Here is a 19,875-nt window from a genome sequence, read left to right as displayed (position 1 = left end):
GCCAGCTTTGGTCCTCACGGTTTTTTTTCTTTTTTCATCAGATGTCAGTTGCCCGCGTTCTTTTTAACGAGTTAAGAAATTTCGGGTCTGAAACGTGTTTTTAAAGCATCATTTTCCATGTTTAAAAAAAAAAAAAAAACAGACTGTATTCCTGTATTCATTAAATTAACAAGTCAAATGGTAGCAGCATTCTGGTACAAAGCCAGTTAAGTCATTTATGAATCATACCAAAGTAATAAGATGCAATCCCGGGTAAAAGTCGCCTGGGAAATGGCCACTAGGGGGTGACAGTTCCCCAAATTTGCACTCCAAAGAAAATCAAGCACTTTCCCCAATTATTCTAGGAAAAAGTATATATTAGTAAATTCTACCGCCCTAGAATATGCGGCGGGAGGCTTTTAGGGGTGCAGGAAAAAGATGTGCTGCCTGCCGACTTTTTCCAGGCGACTTTATGACATGGAACCAAGAAGAACAAACTTCCCTTGAAGTTTGCGCATCCGTGTGTGTGCATATTACCTGAACAATTACTCATTACAAGTCTGGCATACAAGTACTCCAGAGGCCCACCAGTTCACCTAAGATTCCGCTAGCACTGCCCCACCACCCCCGCTGTGAGTCAGTGGAGGCCCTACCTCCACTCACAATGGCAGTCACGGTAGTGACGGACTGTGAGACCCCGGAATGGGAGTAACACTCTGCCCATAATCAGTCAGTGAGTAACCATTCCTGCGGTCTGTAACAGTGACTCAGTTTGTTGGCATTAGTCTTTCCAATACCTCCAAGGCCATTTTCCAGATCCATGGCCTCTCAGTCTTGGCTCATGTGCTTTACTTGCAGTTTTACTTCCGTTGCCTTGCCTTTCTATGTATTGTCAGCCAGGCTTCACTCGCCCAGTGCTGTATAGACTCACTCATTCTTACCCCAGTGATCACTCTTCAGTTCCGCCTAACGTTCTCCCCGCCCCCTCTGCTCCAACTCATTTCCCCCAAGTTTTGGTACATCCTTCTCCTTAACACCAAGTCTTCCCCTTTCCTGTTCTCTGTTGATTCTTCTCTTCCGGCCCATCTTCTCCATCTTGCCTTTCCTTCTCTGCGTAATCAATGTGCGCTCTTTTGCACTGTGCTCTAAATTGATTGGCTGCTTTTACATTCGGCACTTAGGGTGGTCTGAGAACATTTGCAAATATTATGAGTGAAATCCAATAAAATGAACAAACCCCATTTTCTAAATTTGAGGTCGCACACATGGACCGATGGTAAGGCAATGCAGGCCCCCAGGCAAGACTGCACCTTTCAAACCAAAGGATGTCATTCATACCCAAAGGCCAGAGCTACTGACAGGAATGTCCTTTGGTGAGAAGGCAGTGCAGGTAGCGGCTGAAGGAGTTACTGAGCAGGATAGATTGGAAAATTGCAAACTACTGGAGCTGTTCAGACAAGAGGACACCGTTATGGCCCCGTTTCTACCACTCCTTCCTCCCAGTGTCTGCCAGAGCCCTGCGCCTTTGTAGGTGCGTGGTTCCGGCAAGGTTTCAAGCTGATGGTTCTTCGGGTTCTGGGTAAGGTGCAATTCTCGGATAGAACAGAGGGAACAGAACAGAGACTCAGGAAGTCCCTAGGAAGAGAAGGACTACTAAGACCCTCGATTTCCCTGGCAGAGTAATGGCAAACTAGTTGTTAAGCAGGGTCACAGCACAGACCCACGAGGAGCTCGGCGTAGCAGGGAGAGAAAGGATAGCAGAGCGACCGCTGCTCAGGCTGCATGCAGCCACCGGCTGAGGGGCAAATGAAGGGGGCAGAGGAAACCCTGAAATGGTGGCCGAGTAGCTCAGGAGCGGCTCCCCGGTTTGTGAGGGAGGCTGAGAGCGGAGGAGAATGGAGCAGCGGCTTGGAGAAACCAGATAATACTGAGACAGAGAAGAACCAAAGAAACATATAGAACACCAGTAGAAAGGATTATACAATAAATGGGATGAGGTTGCCACTAGGAGGCATAAAAATAGCTACAAAGGCTTACATAACAAACTTTGATGGTACGCTCGGGCGGGCTGAACCGTATAAAGTAAAGGCAGTAGAAGGACTAGAGATGTTCGGGAAAGGGAAGAGCAGTGAGGAAAGCTGGCATCGGTCCTGCAGAGCCCAGGAAATTCAAACCCTGGCTGCCAAAGTATAGAGAGACAGTCACTCTCTCTGGAAGAAACCGAAAGGAACTACGCGAGCTGGACAGAACCGGACTCATGGCAGAAGCAGCAAGAATCTAGTAGTGGCGTGACCTCTCTGAGGTGGACCACGTTGTCCATAAAACATGCTGACACTGCTGCAGCAAGAACTCAGTGGAGCCGCAGAGATCAGCGAGGAGGAAAGCAAGAGGATGCGCTGAACGGTGACCTGAGGCCCGGGAAGAAAAAGGAGCACTCCCAGTGAAAAAACATGTAACAGGAGTACTGGGAATTCTAGGTGGGGTCCAGGGAAGCCTAGTAGTCACGTATCCTTTGGTAGTGATCTCCCTCATCACAGTAGTGTTACCCAAAGAACCAAGAAAGTATTCCTCTGGAGTGATCTCCCTTATCACAGTAGTGTTACCCAAAGAACCAAGAAATTATTCCTCTGGAGTGATCTCCCTTGTCACAGTAGTGATACACCAAACTTCGAGATACAAGAGTTCTTCAGGAGCAATCTCCCTTGTCTCAGTGGTAACACACCCAAGTCTAAATTTTGAGAGTGCGTCGGGAGTGAACTCGCTCCTCATACTGGTAAACTCAGTATATGTGAAAGATGCCGGAAGAACCCAAAATTATCAGTAATCTACTCACTAGTCGAGACAAACACATTACTGACAAAGCTCCAGCAATAAGAAGAGTTGATAAAGTCTTAACAGCATTGTCCACAAACCCTTGGGCGAAAGAGACTTCTCAAGACTTGCCCAAAGGACTTTCAAGGAACAGTCTCCAGACCTCTTCCAAATAGACCAGCAGAAGGGAGTATTTATTTGTATTTAGTTTATTTGTAAAGTGCAGCCAGGCCCATGGGCAACCGGGCGCATAGTCTTACATACACAGATAAAGTACATTACATTGAGGTTCGTAACAAGGGCTACAAGCTCCCCGGATTACTGGAAGGTACGCGTGAGCAGGTGTCTCTTCGACACATCAAGTTATGAATACAGTAATATACGGACATAAGCAGAGTGAGCAGGTAAAAATATGGAAAATGCAGACATAATTATTAAAGTGAAGAGGTACGAAGCATGGAAAGAATGTGAACCCAGAGTTGTAGTGCCTGATCGTGTAAGAAGTGCATTTATGTGTATTGAGTAAGGATACAGGGGTTAGATTTATTCTTGAGTCATTCTCCTGGTCTAGAAATATTTGGTAAATCCGACCCTATCGCAAGATACTGTTATTAATTAAACACCAGATTGGATTGTTTCACCAGGAGAAGGGATCCATTCTCCTAGTGACTTGGCTTCAAAGTTCATTCAACCCTTTTTGTCAAATATTTGTTAGTGGTATTGTGAGAATCCTGAAGGTGTCTCACTCACTAGGCCCCAGGGATCTGTCATCCAGTTGCTCAGGACATGGCCATCACTATTGGATCCAATTCGTGGGCATGGACCAGTGAGGGAGGATAACCTGGATGGGGGTGGTCCTCGGGGAGTGGAAGTGGGACACCAATGGGTGAGACGTGGTGTTCCCCTTCTTATAACACCTTTTCCCCATCCTACCACATAGGAAGCACAAACACTCTACCCCCCTTTTACTGACACAAACACTTTCACACATCTCAAAAGACGACAAACGCCAAAGCCGTTTACCTGAAATGTCCCAATACCAGGGTCAGGCAAAGTCAGGAAATTATCGGCCCTTTCCCTTCCCCACAGGGATAAAAGGTGGAGCACGGGAGCACAATACGAGCAAGGCAGACCACACGATGAGAGAGCTAACTCAGCACAGCAGTTCAAGAGGAGGAGAAAGATGGTGCGGTGACAAGGAGAGAAGCAACTTTGCCCTTTCTGACGAAGGCCTGTGAAACCTCGACAGAAGCAATCGTAAGGCCGCAAAAAATAGCCAGTGTGTGTTGCAGCAGATGTCAGTGGTACATGGGGCCCTCATCCACTGATAAACAGTGAGTCGAGGGGAGAGCCGATAAGAAACCGTACTGTGCTGAACAAAAGTAGCAAACTGCTATTTGCAGAAAGTACAAAGAACTGTGTAGTAACAAAGACCTGCGGTACTCAATGTAAGTTCTTAGGGTCTTTATTGTCCTTGTCCTGTACTCCAACAACAAGACACACGGATGGTAGGGGACACAGATGACACAAGTTCACAAGGGAAACAACGGGCTCACCCCCACACCCATTTTCTCAGCTCACAGCTTGTTCTCTCACCAATTGTCACCCAGTAGAACACTCCAACACCAACCTTCCACAGCTCATGACATCCAACACACACAGCTGCTCTGTAAGCCAGATTACTACACCTCTCCCTCCCTAGGGAAACACAAAAGAATGACTAAGGTAACGTGACCAGCACCAAACCTTAAACATCCAAACACAACACAGTACCAGAAATTCTGCAACACAGCGGCTGCCTATGTCCAGAACCCCTGCCAACTTCAATCAGTAGGAACCACACAAAAGGAAACCATTCACAGGGCAAACCGAACCAAGTAGAAAATGCCAACGGCATGCTAACCGCACAACACAACTGACCAAATCCCTCGGTTAACACCTCGAGACCTCAACAATAATAAACAGAGCACTTACGCCTGTCCTGAGCTGCCCCTCAGTACCTAGGGCTGCCACCCCTAGCCATACTATTGTTAGATAACACTAACACAACTACCTAACCAAACTTACCCTCCAACGCACTTAACACCTTCCACTCCGTTCTGCCACCCCGAAGTATCAGAGCTCCCCCTCTGAGCACATACCAACCGCCCCCTAAGGGAGCAACAACAAATGCCCAACAGCAACCGAGGGACCCACGCAGCACAACCCTGACCACAGTAAAAAGAAGAACCGCATCCACAATACTGCTCCACTACCCCAAAACTGTTGGCCATTTCCTCCTTCTAACATTACACCATTTCTAAACAACCAGTGACAACCTGATTTACCAAACTCGGAATCAGGAGGTAAACTGGAAAAGTTAAAACCCCAACCCATAGTGACCTACCTCGACCCTTAGAACAAGCAAGTTGACATGAAAATTCAACACAACTCAGGCATAGCGACCAGACTGAAGTTAAAACAAACACTATGAAATACACTGCAGCAAAACAGCTGCCATGAGAACAAGGCCCACGCCAAAAGTGACCTACCCTGATAACCATCAGGCACTAATGCCCACAACACCCACGCCAATAGTGACCTACCCTGATTACACATCAGGCACTAATGACCACACCACCAATGCCAATAGTGACCTACCCTGATTACACATCATGCACTAATGACCATAACACCACACCGTAAACACTATATCAACTCCAACCACACACTCAGGAATAATGCACAACAGGGACCAAAAACACATAGCGACCTACCTTGGGACCTAACCAAGCACTATGAAACCACAGCGCTAAACCAGGAACTACAAAAGAACACGTAATGGGAACAGGCACACCGAGCACTCTACACACACACATGGGCAATTAATCCAACCCATGACCATACACACAGCGACCTACCCAAAATCAACGCTGGGCACCATGGAAAAACAACACCTGCTGTCAACTAGCTCACGCGCACTCTCACACACAGACATGGCGAAAATGGCAGGTACCAAGAACCATGCGACCTCACACGCACAAACTACTTGCACGCACCTATACACCTCACTCACACTACGAACTCTGATAACATTAAGCATGCAACAATATAAAATGCTGATAAACAATTGCGTAATGCATGGAAAATTGAGTGTAAACATCATAAAGACCACATGTGAAAAGATGAAAACATTGCATAAAACATGGGAAGTAATTATGTTCTGTCCCCCAGCATGCGAAATACGGCCCACATATGCAATCCGGCATGAACTCCTGGGCACGAACAATGTCAATGTTACATGAAAGTCAGTGTTCAAAGTGACGGAGGTCACACTGATGCATTTACTTCCATAACTCAGTTCAAGCCCCAGTCCACACTCCACGGGTTAACATTACCCAGAAACTACGTTCCACCCCCCACATGAAACACAGAAATGGCATTGGTCATTTGCATTTGCAGAATTAATTACATTACAACCCCAGAATTAATTACATTACAACCCCCCTCCCCCTCACCTGGGAGTTGCAAAGGAAAACCTAAACCCATATACCAAAGGTTCTATTTCCCAGGAAAGGCCGCAACAAAGGTCACCACAGGGGACTAACAATGGCCTTCAGTAACACACCCCTGTTCTACTCCCGGGGACCTAAAATGGGAACACCTGGCACATCCCTGTAAATATGGCCCACAACATAAACAAAGCTTCAAACACTCATTTCGATGCTTACGGCCCCGACACTAACCTGACCCCAAACCTCAGCAGTCATGATTTCCCAGAACGTTTTCCACGGCTTGCCACTATCGGCTCCAGAGCTGCCAGAACTCATCATGCCAAACACGCGCCGCGCAAAGCCGGAGAGAAAGACGTGCCCTTGGTGAAGAAGATTTCCTGGTTGCGTTCGTCACTACTGGAGCAGGACACTTCCATGGCATCACAACGGTCATGTCTCACGTGACTGCTTCAGTAGTTGCGGTCCCGCTGTGATGTCACCACTCTCGCTGGCAACGCCGGCTTGGCCATCTCGGCAGCTCTCCCAGTGCTGCCTCACAGACTGTGTGAACGTCCAACCCCAACATAACCTCTCGGAGGCGGGCCACATCAGATGGCATGGAGACAGCCTCCTCCTTCTCAGGCCCGTAGTAACTACCACGGCAACTTCTTTTCGCCATCAGGCACCCGCGACAGCAAAGAGGAAAGGACGCCAGTCTCCGCGCTGCCAGCACGACACAAGCGCACGGCCACGCCACGCCGGGCGGCGCACAATGGGAGACACCCAGCCAATCCAGCCTTCGGGCCAGCAAAACGGCCTCCCGCTTGTCCAGAAATGAGCGAATGGAAGATGCACAGCTCCCCCAGACAAACGGCCCTCCTTGCCTCACTCTCCGGTGACACATCCGCAGGATGCCAAACTCGACGAGAACAGCAGCACATCACCCCTCGCTGGTGAGGAGCACACTGCACTTCAGCCAACACTACGCAGAGCAGCCTCGAGCGCGGGATAAAACTTGGGACAACGGCAAAGTCCAATGCCAACTGCCACCAGGATGGTGGCTAAACGTGAGGGGCCACGAAAAGCACACGGCGGATGATTGGACACAGACCCGCCTGGGTGTGGGGGGACCACGCGGGGGCGTTGTTCCTGAGGTTTCTGAGGTGCTGCACCCCCCCCCCCCAGCAGCGCCGATCCACCTACCATCCCATCCTCGTCGCCAGTGTAGTAACGAAGACCTCCGGTACTCAAGGTAAGTTTTTAGGGTCTTTATTGTCCTTGTCCTGTTCTCCATCAACAGGATACAGGGATGGTAGGGGACACAGATGACACAAATTCACAAGGGAAACACTGGGCTCACCCCCACACCCATCTTCTCAGCTCAAAGCTTGCTCTCTCACTAACTTTCATCCAGTAGAACACTCCAACAACAACCTTCCACAGCTCATGACATCACACACACACACACAGCTGCTCTGTAAGCTAGATTACTACAAACTGTTAGAACAAGAGGGGAAAACCAGCTATGGAGGATTCAGGCACCACATGGGTGTTCACTTGAGAAACTCCGGGTGAGCACTCAATAGTTGAAACTACCATTACCAGAAGGCCTTGGGAATGGGGGGGCGAGAAGAGGGTCAAAGTGGTCATATGGGGGTCTAGCAAAATCCTCTGTACAGTTGAAAGTCTTTGACCGGCACATAAAGGTAAAACTAAGGGAAGTGAATCCCGCACTGTGTGAATTGCAAAATTTGGAAAGAGTGAACCCGACGAAGGGATGCCGATGAAAAGGGGGCATAGTCTGAAGTCCCAGTAAATAGTATGTTGACAATAGTGGACCTGCAAAGGGATGTCCACAGCGAACTGTTTAAAAAGACATTAAGATTCATGAACGTTACAGAGGAGACTGTGTGAAAAGCCGCTGTGAATCCGATGGAGGGAGGCAAACAGTCGAGAAGGGTCTGAGCCCAGAAGAGGGGGATCCAGGGGTGAAAAGCCATCACCCACTGACCCATGAATGCAAGAGAGAAAATCCTTGTATTCAAGGCCAGAGTGAACCCGATGGAGGGTGGTTGATATTCAAGAGCGGTTTGAGCCTGGAGGAGGGGGAACCAGGGGTGAAGAGGTATCACCCAAGTACAAGCAGAAGAAGGACTTTGAAACTTTTGTTTGGTAATTTTGAACCTGTCAGGCTCCCGGAAGCAAGAAACCCAGCTACCGAAGAACGTTTTGTGGATCTGAGCCCAGAATAGTGGGATCCAGGGGTGGGAAATCATCACCCAGCAAGCATATGGAAAGGAATGCTTTGTTTATTATTTTTTGATACACCAGGTCCTCAGAGGCAAGAGAATTATTTGTAGAAAAGAGACTTAACCCCGAAGGCCCTGATAGCTGAGTGCAAAACTATTGGCTCGTGTAGGGAAAGCTCGAGCGTGTGCTCTGGAATCCCACCTTATCCCGTGCTCAGACTACCGCATCCCGACTTATTATTTGTGCACACTTCTTACTTTGTTGCTAAGCCTATCCCACACTCTTTGTTGCTTTTTATCGTAAGGATTGGCAATAGGTTTTTCTTAGTATAGGCCCTTTCATTTGACAAAAATGCCACTAGGTCTGCCTCATTATTATTTGATGGCCGTAGCTTGCTCCAATCTTAGATTTAGGTTTAGATTAGGCGTTTTTCCAAACCGCATATCCAGTTTAATAAACACACTTGAACTGTGATCACTTTTGTCTGTCTTTTCTGTTGCCACCATGAGTTCCTTACAGTAGGCATAGAGTAGTAGGTTTGGACAACGGACAGTATGTTGGTTTCTTTTGACTTACATCCTGACAAGCACCCAAGATATCCTGTGTTGAGGTAGGGAAAACCCATCTACAATTAGGGAGAGGCAGTTTTCCTCCTTATTTAAATAGGTCTATAACCAAAAATTATACCATCTTGTCTGCCTCTTTACTCCATTTCGGTGCAACATCTATCGGGTAGTTTTAACTTAAGTGAAACCACAACATTCTATGGAATGGGAAATTAACCTCTTGGGACATCCCCTAAAACTAGAGAGAAGTTAACTTGACTCTGCCAGAACTTGCGCTGTTCAATGTATATTAGATTGAAAAGTTTTCTGCAGGTTTCCAAAATGACACCAATCGTGGTCTTTCTATGGAGAGTCCAACTTAACCATGAACACAGAATCGTTATCACCGACCCTAGATATGTGTGTTTGATGTGATGAATCCAGGGAATTTTCCCCGCTTCCCAAGGGAGAACCAACCCCTATGGTACTAGGGAGGTGAGCCTGCAAAGCTTAACACCACCTAGGTAACAGGTCAAGGAGAATCCCATTGGGGTAAGCTCCCCACCCCCGAAGAACAGATCATCACTTAACAGGGATATGTGTGATCCACACTTGTCTGAGGCAGCTAATGCTTTTGTTGGCTATATGGGTGCTTACACCAGACAACGTATAGGATTGTTTCCAAAGAGGTAGCTGGTATGCTTTCTGCCCCTTTACTGTTGCCAAGTGTATGAAATGTGTGAAAAAGTGACTGTTCTATCCCTCCTCAATGAGGGACATAAAGGGTGCATGAGACGAACAAGAGGAGGGGAGAGCAGGAGAGAGGTATTAAAGCCTTCTGAGCCGAGATGCAGAGGTGGGCCCCTCCCCTTCTGAGGTGGAGTCAGAAAGCATGGTGCGTGGACGTGCAAGGAAGCCTGCAGAACGCTGCTACCTGGGAACAGGCCTGGATCTAAAGCAGCACGGCCCCGCCACCAAGAGACATGACACACCCACACAAAACCTGGATGACCAGTGCTGGCTGGAGCCGATGCCAAAGCCCCGCCATGAGACGACTGGAAGCACCGAAGCTTGCGCAGCGGCACAGAAGAGGAACTGGAACCACGCTGCCATCCTTCCCGAGGAACACCACCATCATAGCAATCCAAGTACGTGGTGCGTTCAGGGAGATAGGAGGAGGGGTGCCAGGCCTGCATATACCCCAAGCTGGGGTGAGCAACTAAAGAACCCACAACAGCCTTAGCCACCGAATAGCAAAGCCTGGTGGTAATTTCTATACCCCAAGTCAGGGTGAGAAGGAAAATAGCCTAAGAGGGGCAGAAGCAGGCAATAATCTAAACCTGAGCAAGACCCCACATACCCAAAGCTGAGATGAGAAGATGAAGAGCCTAAGAGCAGCTGAGAGAACATATACCACATAAGGTTGTGTGACCCCAAGGTCCAGGCCCAGATAATCCATTGGGCCCACAGTAGGCCACCATCAGATCAACCCCAAAAGGGAGTTTGCAACCTCAGACCCCAGGGAAGGGGTAGGAACCAAAGGTGTTCTGAACAAAGCTGTATGAGGCCCGGCTATCCAAGGTCATTCAAGAGGACTTTGCTTTGTAAAGGACTAGAACCAAATAGCAGGCCCGGAGGCCTAGAGACCCCATCTAGTCCAGTTATAATGGACGGGCAGCCTCAAGGAAATGTATTGAACATTTGTGTTGAAACAGTGGATCAGGTGAAAGGCTTGTCTTGTGACAAACAAAATCACTCATTGGTATTAAGTGCAATTTTAAAGTGTGAGGTCCTGATTAGGGCAAAACGCCCCTGTCTAATCCTGGGACAGTCTAGTGCAGGTCCGAAACCATCCAAGAATATACCATTTGGGCAAAAGCCCTTAAGTAAATGTGTGTTTTGATGAGTTTCTTTTCATTTATAGCGGTAGATCAGGCTCGTTGTAGGTTTGTAGATGGTGGACAGACTTTATTTTATGACATTCTGAAGTGTGCCCTTTTGTTTTTTTTTCTTTTTGTTTTTCCTTTTTTAATTTTAGAATAGGGACCAGAATCATAGGGATAGTGCAACGTTTTGGGAATATATTAAAGTTATAGAGTTTAAATCATAATGAGTCGCCCGTCACCTGATTCAGCCTTGCCACAGTGTGTGTGTGTGTGTATGTTTGTGTATTGTCAAGATGCACAGATGGCAAGCAGTTAAAATCCAGCAAACAGTACACGATTAGTGAATGAATAGAAGGAGGCTGGCTCCACTGGAAATAGGATTAATTGGACCATCAAAGAAACGAAAGGATACAGTGATTCATGATGCATATGAATGTGGGGCCAATTAGAGGGATATGCAGAGGGAGGAGAAAGTGCATCTTAGGTGGATAGCAATTATAAGAATTGATTATTTCTATTGTCTGATGTTATTCGTGTGGGATGTACATGTTCCGTGCAACCTACGTTTCTCGAGCAATCTACAACCTCTTGAAAAGTTTGACCTTCAGTGATTTGCCGACAGTCGATTACTTTAGTTGGTTTCTCAGTGTGCGATTGGTGTGGGAGGGGTCATAATATAGGGAGCATGTTTTCCTGAGGAATTTTGGCAAACCACTCCAGCATGTTTTATCTGCTTGCCTTCTTTTGGACAACTGCTGGAATATTTCCATGTTCTCTGCAAAGTGAGTAACCCTCAAACTCCTGATTCGTGTCTGATCTGGGATCTAGTAATTCAAGTGAATATCCGGACTTCTGTTTTATTTATTTATTTATTGCATTGTTTTTTTATAACACGCCTCACACCATACCTGAGTTCGGTTTGTAAGCGCGGATCTATGATTCAAACTTCTGTTGCTCTGCGTGGTCCCGCTTCCAAGACCAGCGCGTTGCCCCTGTGCCATCCTCCGTTCACATGTTAAATCCTTACGAAAAGATTTAAGCTTGCATTGTTTTAAACAGATACAATAATCATCCAATGTGTAAAACTGCCTTTATGGTTCATCAAAAGTGCAGATAAACATGCATTCATATATTTCTTTCTAACAGAGTCCCCTTTCCAAATTAATTAACATTGTGGGGGCGGTGCAACTGTATCTTTAAGAGACTCTATATTAAATCACTAGTAGGAATTTCAGGTTTCTAGGGGGTTGTTATTGGCGCCAGCAATGGGTTTGATCTGTGACCAGTCCTATACATACTATCCTTGATCCTCTCACTCTGGTCTTGAAGCCGTAAGTTGATAATGATGATAGGTCATGACATCAAAATTGATTGCACGTGTATGTAAATTCTTCTGCCCCATATGCCTGTTTCATTGAAATCCTCAACAGTGGAAAATGATGGACGGTTTAGCAAAATGGACCATTGAGCTACACCTGTGGCTATGGCATCATTTAAGCTATTGGGCCTCATCAGGAGTTGGTCGGAGCAGGAACATGCGGTGGTACCGTTATTACCGCCGCATATACGGCTCCGCTTAATGCAGAGTATAGCCCTAACTCGGTTCATTCACCTCCAGCTGTAAACTGGAGGTGAATGCGCTAGCGGTATGGGCATTTTTGGTGCTATTACGGACGGCGGTATTAACGCCAGTGGTAATCGCACCACCCAACCCAATGGACCCAATGGGAATGGGGACTTAACACCCCTCCCACACAGCTAGCGTGGGGCGTGTCCCAGTGCATTTAGTGCAGAGATGCTGCCCAGCTCCTGATGAGGCCCATTGCAACTTGGAGTGCTCTTTGTAAGCTGTGTTCCCTTGTCAGATCTGTTAGTTCTCAGTTTTATATTTTTCCAATATATACTCTACGTTCATCCTTTCCCCACTTTTCGCTTGGTCAGTAATAGTTTGGTAATAACGTATGAGAGAGTATAAAGAAAATGTATAGCCCGCTATCAATCATGCCCAACAATTGTCAGTACGTATCAATCAAAAATACTGAAAACTGATGACAAGTTACATTTCTAAACCTTCAGGATAATTGCCAAATGAAAACGTGGTTGAATATAATGGGCTGTTGAAAGGAATATACTTGCGCTATTAGCCAATGTCCAGTAAGACGTCAACTCCTTCAAGGTTCTCTACACGCACTCCTTCATGTCTGACTTGGGTGGGACGAAGAAGAAGGCTCTGTATTAGCTCAAAGTGCAACAAGAGGGGTAATACATGGGGGAGATCTGAGTCAGTGTAAAGATTCAAAGTCCATTTAAAAAGGCTGATCCTTTCAATTCAGCATGTCCGATGCCTTAGTGAGCCCATGCAATTTCAGGTTCAGAGATATCATTATGGATGTAAATATCATCTGCAGTATTTAGAAAGTGTGCAAAAGAGAAGAACTTAGTTCGCTGCCTTGAGGCACTTGATTTCACAGTAGTGCGCCCCGTACGTTCTCTAAATCATTCAATTATTGTTACTGACTGGAAACTTGGCATACAAGATCTTCTCTCTCACTTACACTACTCCCGTCACTCCAAGCAGTTAATTATCAGCTTTAATCTAACATCGGCTGTGTCCCTTTCAATGTTAGGCAGTGTTCACCTTGTCTAGTTTAGATTGTGGCTGATTTATAATTCACTTAATGCTGGATTCTACCAACTGATGAGCACTGGACATGAGATGAACCCATGTTGCACAGAATCTACTCGTTGGCAAGGTGAGCGTGCTTCCTCTTAATTATCTTCCTGCCCAAAAAGATTAAAAGTTGTCCTTTGATATTATTGTATTGAGGTTTTGAAAGCAGATATTTTCATATAGGATGAATTCGCCAGCTTGCTCCTAACCGATGAGGGCAGACAGGTTCAATCATGCCGCAGAGCATTAACACTGTGTGGCATGCCGGTTCAGGGCCTAGGCCATTCCATTCCCGGAAGGACTCCAAGATCAGGAGTGGGAATGAGCTACCAAGGAGGAGGATAACTAGGACCTACCCACCCTGAAAAGAGTGCAACAAAAATGAAATACCTGAGGCACTGAAAGCCGCAGGTATTTGGATCCAGGTCTAGTAGAGTAGAGGATGAGGTCGTAGAGTTTTGCTGTAATAACAAGTTGGTGTGGTGCGCATCTGGCATGGGTCGGAAGACAAAACCATGTTGTGAGAATGAGGGAGACCGAGGGGACAGAGCGGGAGGGGCCCGCTCGAGAAGGCGGCGAACTCAGGGCAAGACGCCCTTTCCTCAGGGCCGCCACTGACAGCTGCACCGTGTCCAGCGGCGGCGAGGCAAGACTCGCTCTTGCCGCGGCCACAGCAGCCGCAGCAGCAAACGACGGCCAGAAGAGGAAAGCCCTACACGCCAGATGGGATCCCGCAGCACGCAGGGAGAGGCAGTGCCCCTTGCGCTGGCTGCCGGACCAGAGCCACGGGTAGTGAAGTCCAGCTGGACACTTCCCCCACAAAGGACCCCACACCAGCACAACTTACCTGACATTCCCGCGGCTACGGCCTCCATGGCCGCCGCAGCTCCCGGAGAGCGGCACACACATGGAAGGCAGGCGGAGCCAGAGGGACGCCGGATGGAGGTGGGGCTGTAGACCAGAGTCCACCCTCCCTGTGGCGGAGTAGAGGGGTAGGGAGGCCGCAGGGACCTCATGGTCAGAGTGGACACAGGAATGGAGGGGGTGGTTCCATCCTGATCACTAACACAGCTGGGGAGGAGATGGAAGCGGCAGCCCACCTTATAAGGGTGGGATCCTTTGGGCAACTACCTATCAGAGGGGGGAAGACAGGAAGTGCTTATGATTGGTGGGGGCCTGATCCTATAATAGGGTATATAAGGAATAACGAAAATCCCTCTGTGTGTGTTGTTTTCAGACCCCAGGAGAGGAGAGAGGAGGTGAATGGTGGGCCTAACCGGGCTCATGTGTATAGAAGGAGACAACAGAGGGAAAGACTAACCCCAAGGCTTTGAGAGTAGTGAAGGAACTACCTCCAAGCAAGTTATTGTTTATTATCCAAGGAACAAGGACTCTTTGTGCATACAAGAAATAAAATATTCTTTAAGCATCAACACCGTCTTCTCTCGTGCATCTTACACACGTAAATATGATAATAAGTCATGCGGTCAAAAATGACCTCAAAAGCCAAAAGATCAATTATGTTAATTTTATAAAGTTGCAAGTAAACATATTAGATGTCATAGTAGCAAAAGGTTGTTCACCTACCTCATTGAGTGTATGACCTGCACAATGTCAAAAATGCTGCTGAGCTACCATCTTGACAGTTTGTAATCTCTCCTCTGTTGACAGCTGTGGGTCGGCATGCCAGCGTGGTATGTAGCAGCCTGCAGGGCCAACGTAAAGAGCGGTGCCATCATGTCTGCCCTTTCGGATACAGAGATTCAGAGGGAAATTGGCATCAGCAATGCCCTCCACCGGTTAAAACTGCGCCTAGCTATTCAGGAAATGGTGTCGCTAACAAGTCCCTCTGCTCCGCCTACCTCGAGAACGGTGAGTTGTGGTCTGTGTTGATCATGTTTCTGGGCCTGTAATGCTGCTGTGCCAGGTCCTAACACAGCCTATGAAATGTAGAAATGAGTACTTTAATAATGTATATTTATTTTAGACCAAGTACCGCACCTGAACAATGGACATTTTAATTGTGTTAATTGCATCTAGACCAGATGTGAAGCTTGACAACACGCAAATAAATGTGCTTTTATTTTCTAACTTAACCTTTTTTCTTCTGAGTAGAAACTTGGAATGCAAGATGTTCTGTCTCACTTAGACCGCTACTGTTATACAGAGAAGTTGATTTTCAGCTTCAAGCACGAAATGGCTGTATTTCTTTGCACTGCTAGGCAACATTCACCCTGATTCAGTCCTGTGCCCTATAAAACAAACGCCATCTGCGTGATTCTCTAGTTTATGCCTTTATATGAATAGACCAATGGACTCAAGACACCATTTTAGCTGATCCAATAAAAGTGCACTCGAGGTGCCATTTTAGATGTTCCATTAAAATGTACTCTAGGCGCCATTTTAGATGTTCCATTAAAGTATACTCAAGGCGCCATTTTAGATCTGTGCAACAGCTGGTCAATTTCAAAATACAATTCCTCTGCAGTGTTTTCTCATTACAATGTTGTTTTAAGTAAAGTACATTTTATTGTGCTACAGACTGTTACATAAATTAGCAGCATTTGCAAATTCACTTTTGCCTTTAAGCAAGTCTAATTTCAGCTTATTGCGATACAAAACAATGTCATTTCAGTATAATGAGATTGCATAAATCAAAAGCACAATTAAGGTACACACACTAGCAATGTAAAGTATAGCTTCCAAATGAAAAAGACCATTCCTTAAACACAGACATATTTCCTGCAAACAGACATGTTTGGTAAAGCATATTTGCTGCTGCAAACTGAGCCCAGAATGGCTCTGTGGCCTGCCACATTTATGATACTGTTTTATAATTCCTCGCCCTCCGGCAATGTAAGTTAGGATTTTAACATTTGCTTCTCAAAGATTGAAATTTCTGGCGCACATAGATGTTTTGCCCCTTGTTGATTGTAAGAACCCTGCCCGGGTTGCTCGCCCGGTCGGCACTGCCTTAATCCTGGCCATGCTTCATTGCTGTTTGTTAGTTTGGGGAAATGACTTGCACATGCTAATTTCTGCCTGTACAGATATGAAGACACATGTTTGTGCTACATGTTAGGCTTGTGAGACAGGCATACTTTCAAGAAAGACACAGACTCAAAGGTAACCGTATCAAAAACCTTGATTTAATAAAGTTCTGGGGTGGTGTAATGCCTAACTGCACTAGTGCTGAAGGGGCTGTTCTCTCAACTGATGTTTCTAAGAGCCGTCCATGTCTGAAATTCCAAAACCAAAATCTGCCAGTGTCTAAGCCTATGCTTGCCCTCACTCTTTGACAAAATGTGACAGGAAGAAAAATAGTGGTTCAAGAAAAAGGAAATGCACACCCAGCTGATTTCAGGTAGTCTTATGAATAAGTGTAGTTTTGCCAGAGCAGGATAGTTCAATTCATAAGGGGAGCCTTTGGAACCTTCCACGGTGGGCTCTTGAAGTAAGTAAACAAAGTTCACAATGTGTCTGGGTCTCTTGGTGGTTCCCTGCCCCAAGCCTAGGTCCCTTTTGTCTTCAAACAAACAAACTTCTCCTGGTCAGGATGTACCTTTCAGGATATAGCTCTTACATGGGGATAGTATCAGAGACTTTCTAAAACGTTGGGCTCTTTGCTTCTCCAAGGTGCGACCATTCTAACCTCTAACTCCTCTCCTTACTCTCTGTACCTTTCTTTTGGCACCTTTTCCAAACATTGAGAAGAGGAAGATAAAACTAAGGAAAATGAGGATTTCCCATAGGAAAAGCACTGGGAAGCAAGACAGGGCCTACTGCAATCTCCAAGTAGATTATTTACATTTTTGTGGAGTGGAAATAAAGTATTTTTTTTGCCCTACGACCAATTTATGTATGATGGAAGGGCAAAGTGGAATTTGACTGCTGATGAGTTCATTATTGTTGACCTCCAAGAGAAGGTGTACCATCATTTATAGAGTTGGAAATGCTCCCTATAGGCCCCAAGCAATGTTGCAAGGGGTTGCATAAATGCTCTAAACAATCATCGGAAAGAGGGTGAGCTGGTATTAATACTCCACAGCTGATGAGGGCCTTGGAAGATATGTATTTCCCCAAATTTACTAGAGACATGAAATCTGTTAAAAATTATTCTATCCACTTCAGTGCTCGGTTATGCAGTCCAAGAGAGTGGTGCAGTCTTTTGTGGAGGATATTTTGGTCCACTGTGTATCCTGGCTCCTCCTCCTTTGATGCCACAATGTCAGGCAGATTTCTTACTACCAAGAAAGGATGATTCATGTTATCAAGAAGTTTAAAATCCTAGATTTTCTGCTTCACTATAGTTTTGAAACTGTGATGTGACTATTTGTCTTGGTACTTGGCTAGGATTGGTTTATAATGGGAATCTAGGTTCTGGAGGACACTAGGGGTCTGCATTCACATTTTTCAATGAGGGTTTTGATTGTTTCCTACCTCCGTTTCTTTAAGGACTATTCCTGTCTGGATTTGAATAACAGGCCAATGTGTCAACCATTTCTTTGAATATGGTGGCAGGGCACTGGATGCAACAGAAAAGGGCCTTCACCTTCCTCACCAGGTTGAGATTTCAAACTCATTAATTGGGTTAAGGATCTGCATTGGACTTTGGAGTTGGGTTTAGTTGGCTAAGTGTTTGTTGTCTTTCAGTTGGAATGTATACAACTTTGGTAGTTTTAAATGTTAGCTCTGAAAATGTTGCATTAGGATAGCTTGCAGGATAAAGACCTCTTGGTAGCACTGTCTGCAGACCCGAGGGGCGTTGTCAACCATCACCAGAGAAGATCCTGAATAACTATTTCCGTACACAAATATGTATTCACAAAAACATTGTCTTGCCTCAAACCGTACGGTTACTAATGTAAGTGGCAATCAGGCAGAAGCAAAGGGCCTAGCAAAGGACCGAACAAGTAAGAACAGGCATTCAACAACAGCCTCTGCCTCTTCACAAGTGTAACAAAGTTATTTGATTATGAAAATACCAGTAGTGTTTGGCTCTAGCTACAAAGTTTGAGAAAAGTAGGAAGGTGGCTTAGTTGCATAATAAGGTGAGTTTTCACCCCAAAGAGAAAGGAAGAAGCCTAGCGAAATAGTAGAGCAAGTCCCGAGGGTAAGAAAACGTACATTATGGGTAAGTTGGGTCTCCTCATCATAATCACACAGAGTGGGTGTCCTCCTCCCTTTCTGTTCTGGGGTGGACAAATACTTTTCACACAGCTCTCCGTTTTTCAAAACTGAACAACAGCACAACCAAACACCCCAGAGACTATCAGAGTGTAATCCCAGTGCAGGAACAGCAGAGCAATGTGGAACCCACCCAGCCTCGTTGACTGCCTACCAACTGCCATTGGTACTTACCTCCACCCTTTGACTTAAATGCAAGCCAAAAACTATCCCACCCCCTCCCGGTCTCCAGTTAATCAATGCATGGGCAGCTATAATACTCAAAGGTTGGGTCTTAATAAGACTTAATTCACAAGTCACAGTTAAAAAAGCCAAGGAGTAGGTGTCAGCATTGGGCCAAATAACGTCGGATAGTAGTTTCAGGAGCAGATTTATGCAGATCATATCTGCAAACTGTATGGTTAGTAATGCAGCCTGGCAATCAGGCAGATGCAAAGGACCAAATAAATAAGAACAGGCATTCAACCGCCGGTGCTAAAATATTCTGCCTCTTCACAAGCGTGATAGTTATTTGATTATGCAAATACCGTCATACTGCTTGGCACTAGCTAAATTGGTCTCAAACATTTAAGTCATAGGTCCAGACCAGGAAGGGATTAAAATCAGATTAGTGACCGTTGGGCCTGAAGAAAGTGGCAGAAGTAATTAGAGAGCACTGAAACCAGACGACCTCCCTTAGGGGATGCTCATATGATAACCAAGCACCTTTTTTTTAATTTCTTTGTTTTTAAAAAATGCACTGAGCAGATGAGAAGGGAGTAATGAAAAACAATTAGGAAATAATTCTCCTCCATGCTCACATATTCGGCCACTAAAGCCCTGATTTATTTTTGTACTTAGAATTAAAAACATACTTATTATGAGATAGGACTAGTTCTCTCTCCTCTATCTTTCACCCTAGATAGGCAGCACACCAGCACACGCTAAGGCAAAAAAGACACCCAGGGTCAGTTAGTACCGGTTGGAGGGATAGAATCGTGTTTACGAAATTGCAATATAAGTAAGATATTTAAAAAGGACCGACGGTGTGTGTAATGATTAGGGTAATGTGGTTGGTCAAAAGCCCTCTGGTC

General features: G+C 46.0%; 1 protein-coding gene across 3 annotated transcripts in view; it reads left to right on the top strand.

Annotated features, from left to right (window-relative positions):
• PPFIA4 (PTPRF interacting protein alpha 4) overlaps positions 1-19,875 on the top strand; it is a 3,167,227-nt gene that overhangs the window by 1,874,317 nt on the left and 1,273,035 nt on the right. For all 3 annotated transcript variants that reach the window (XM_069633679.1, XM_069633678.1, XM_069633680.1), the window contains one exon: positions 15,287-15,487. In XM_069633679.1, the coding sequence (XP_069489780.1) occupies positions 15,287-15,487 (201 nt within the window). The remainder of the gene's footprint in view (positions 1-15,286; positions 15,488-19,875) is intronic.

This window comes from Ambystoma mexicanum, chromosome 13 (assembly GCF_040938575.1).
Source record: "Ambystoma mexicanum isolate Mex_15411 chromosome 13, UKY_AmexF1_1, whole genome shotgun sequence".
Classification (NCBI taxonomy): domain Eukaryota; kingdom Metazoa; phylum Chordata; class Amphibia; order Caudata; family Ambystomatidae; genus Ambystoma; species Ambystoma mexicanum.
Note: the sequence above shows the minus strand (reverse complement) of the source record. Positions and strands in the feature narration are given on the sequence as shown.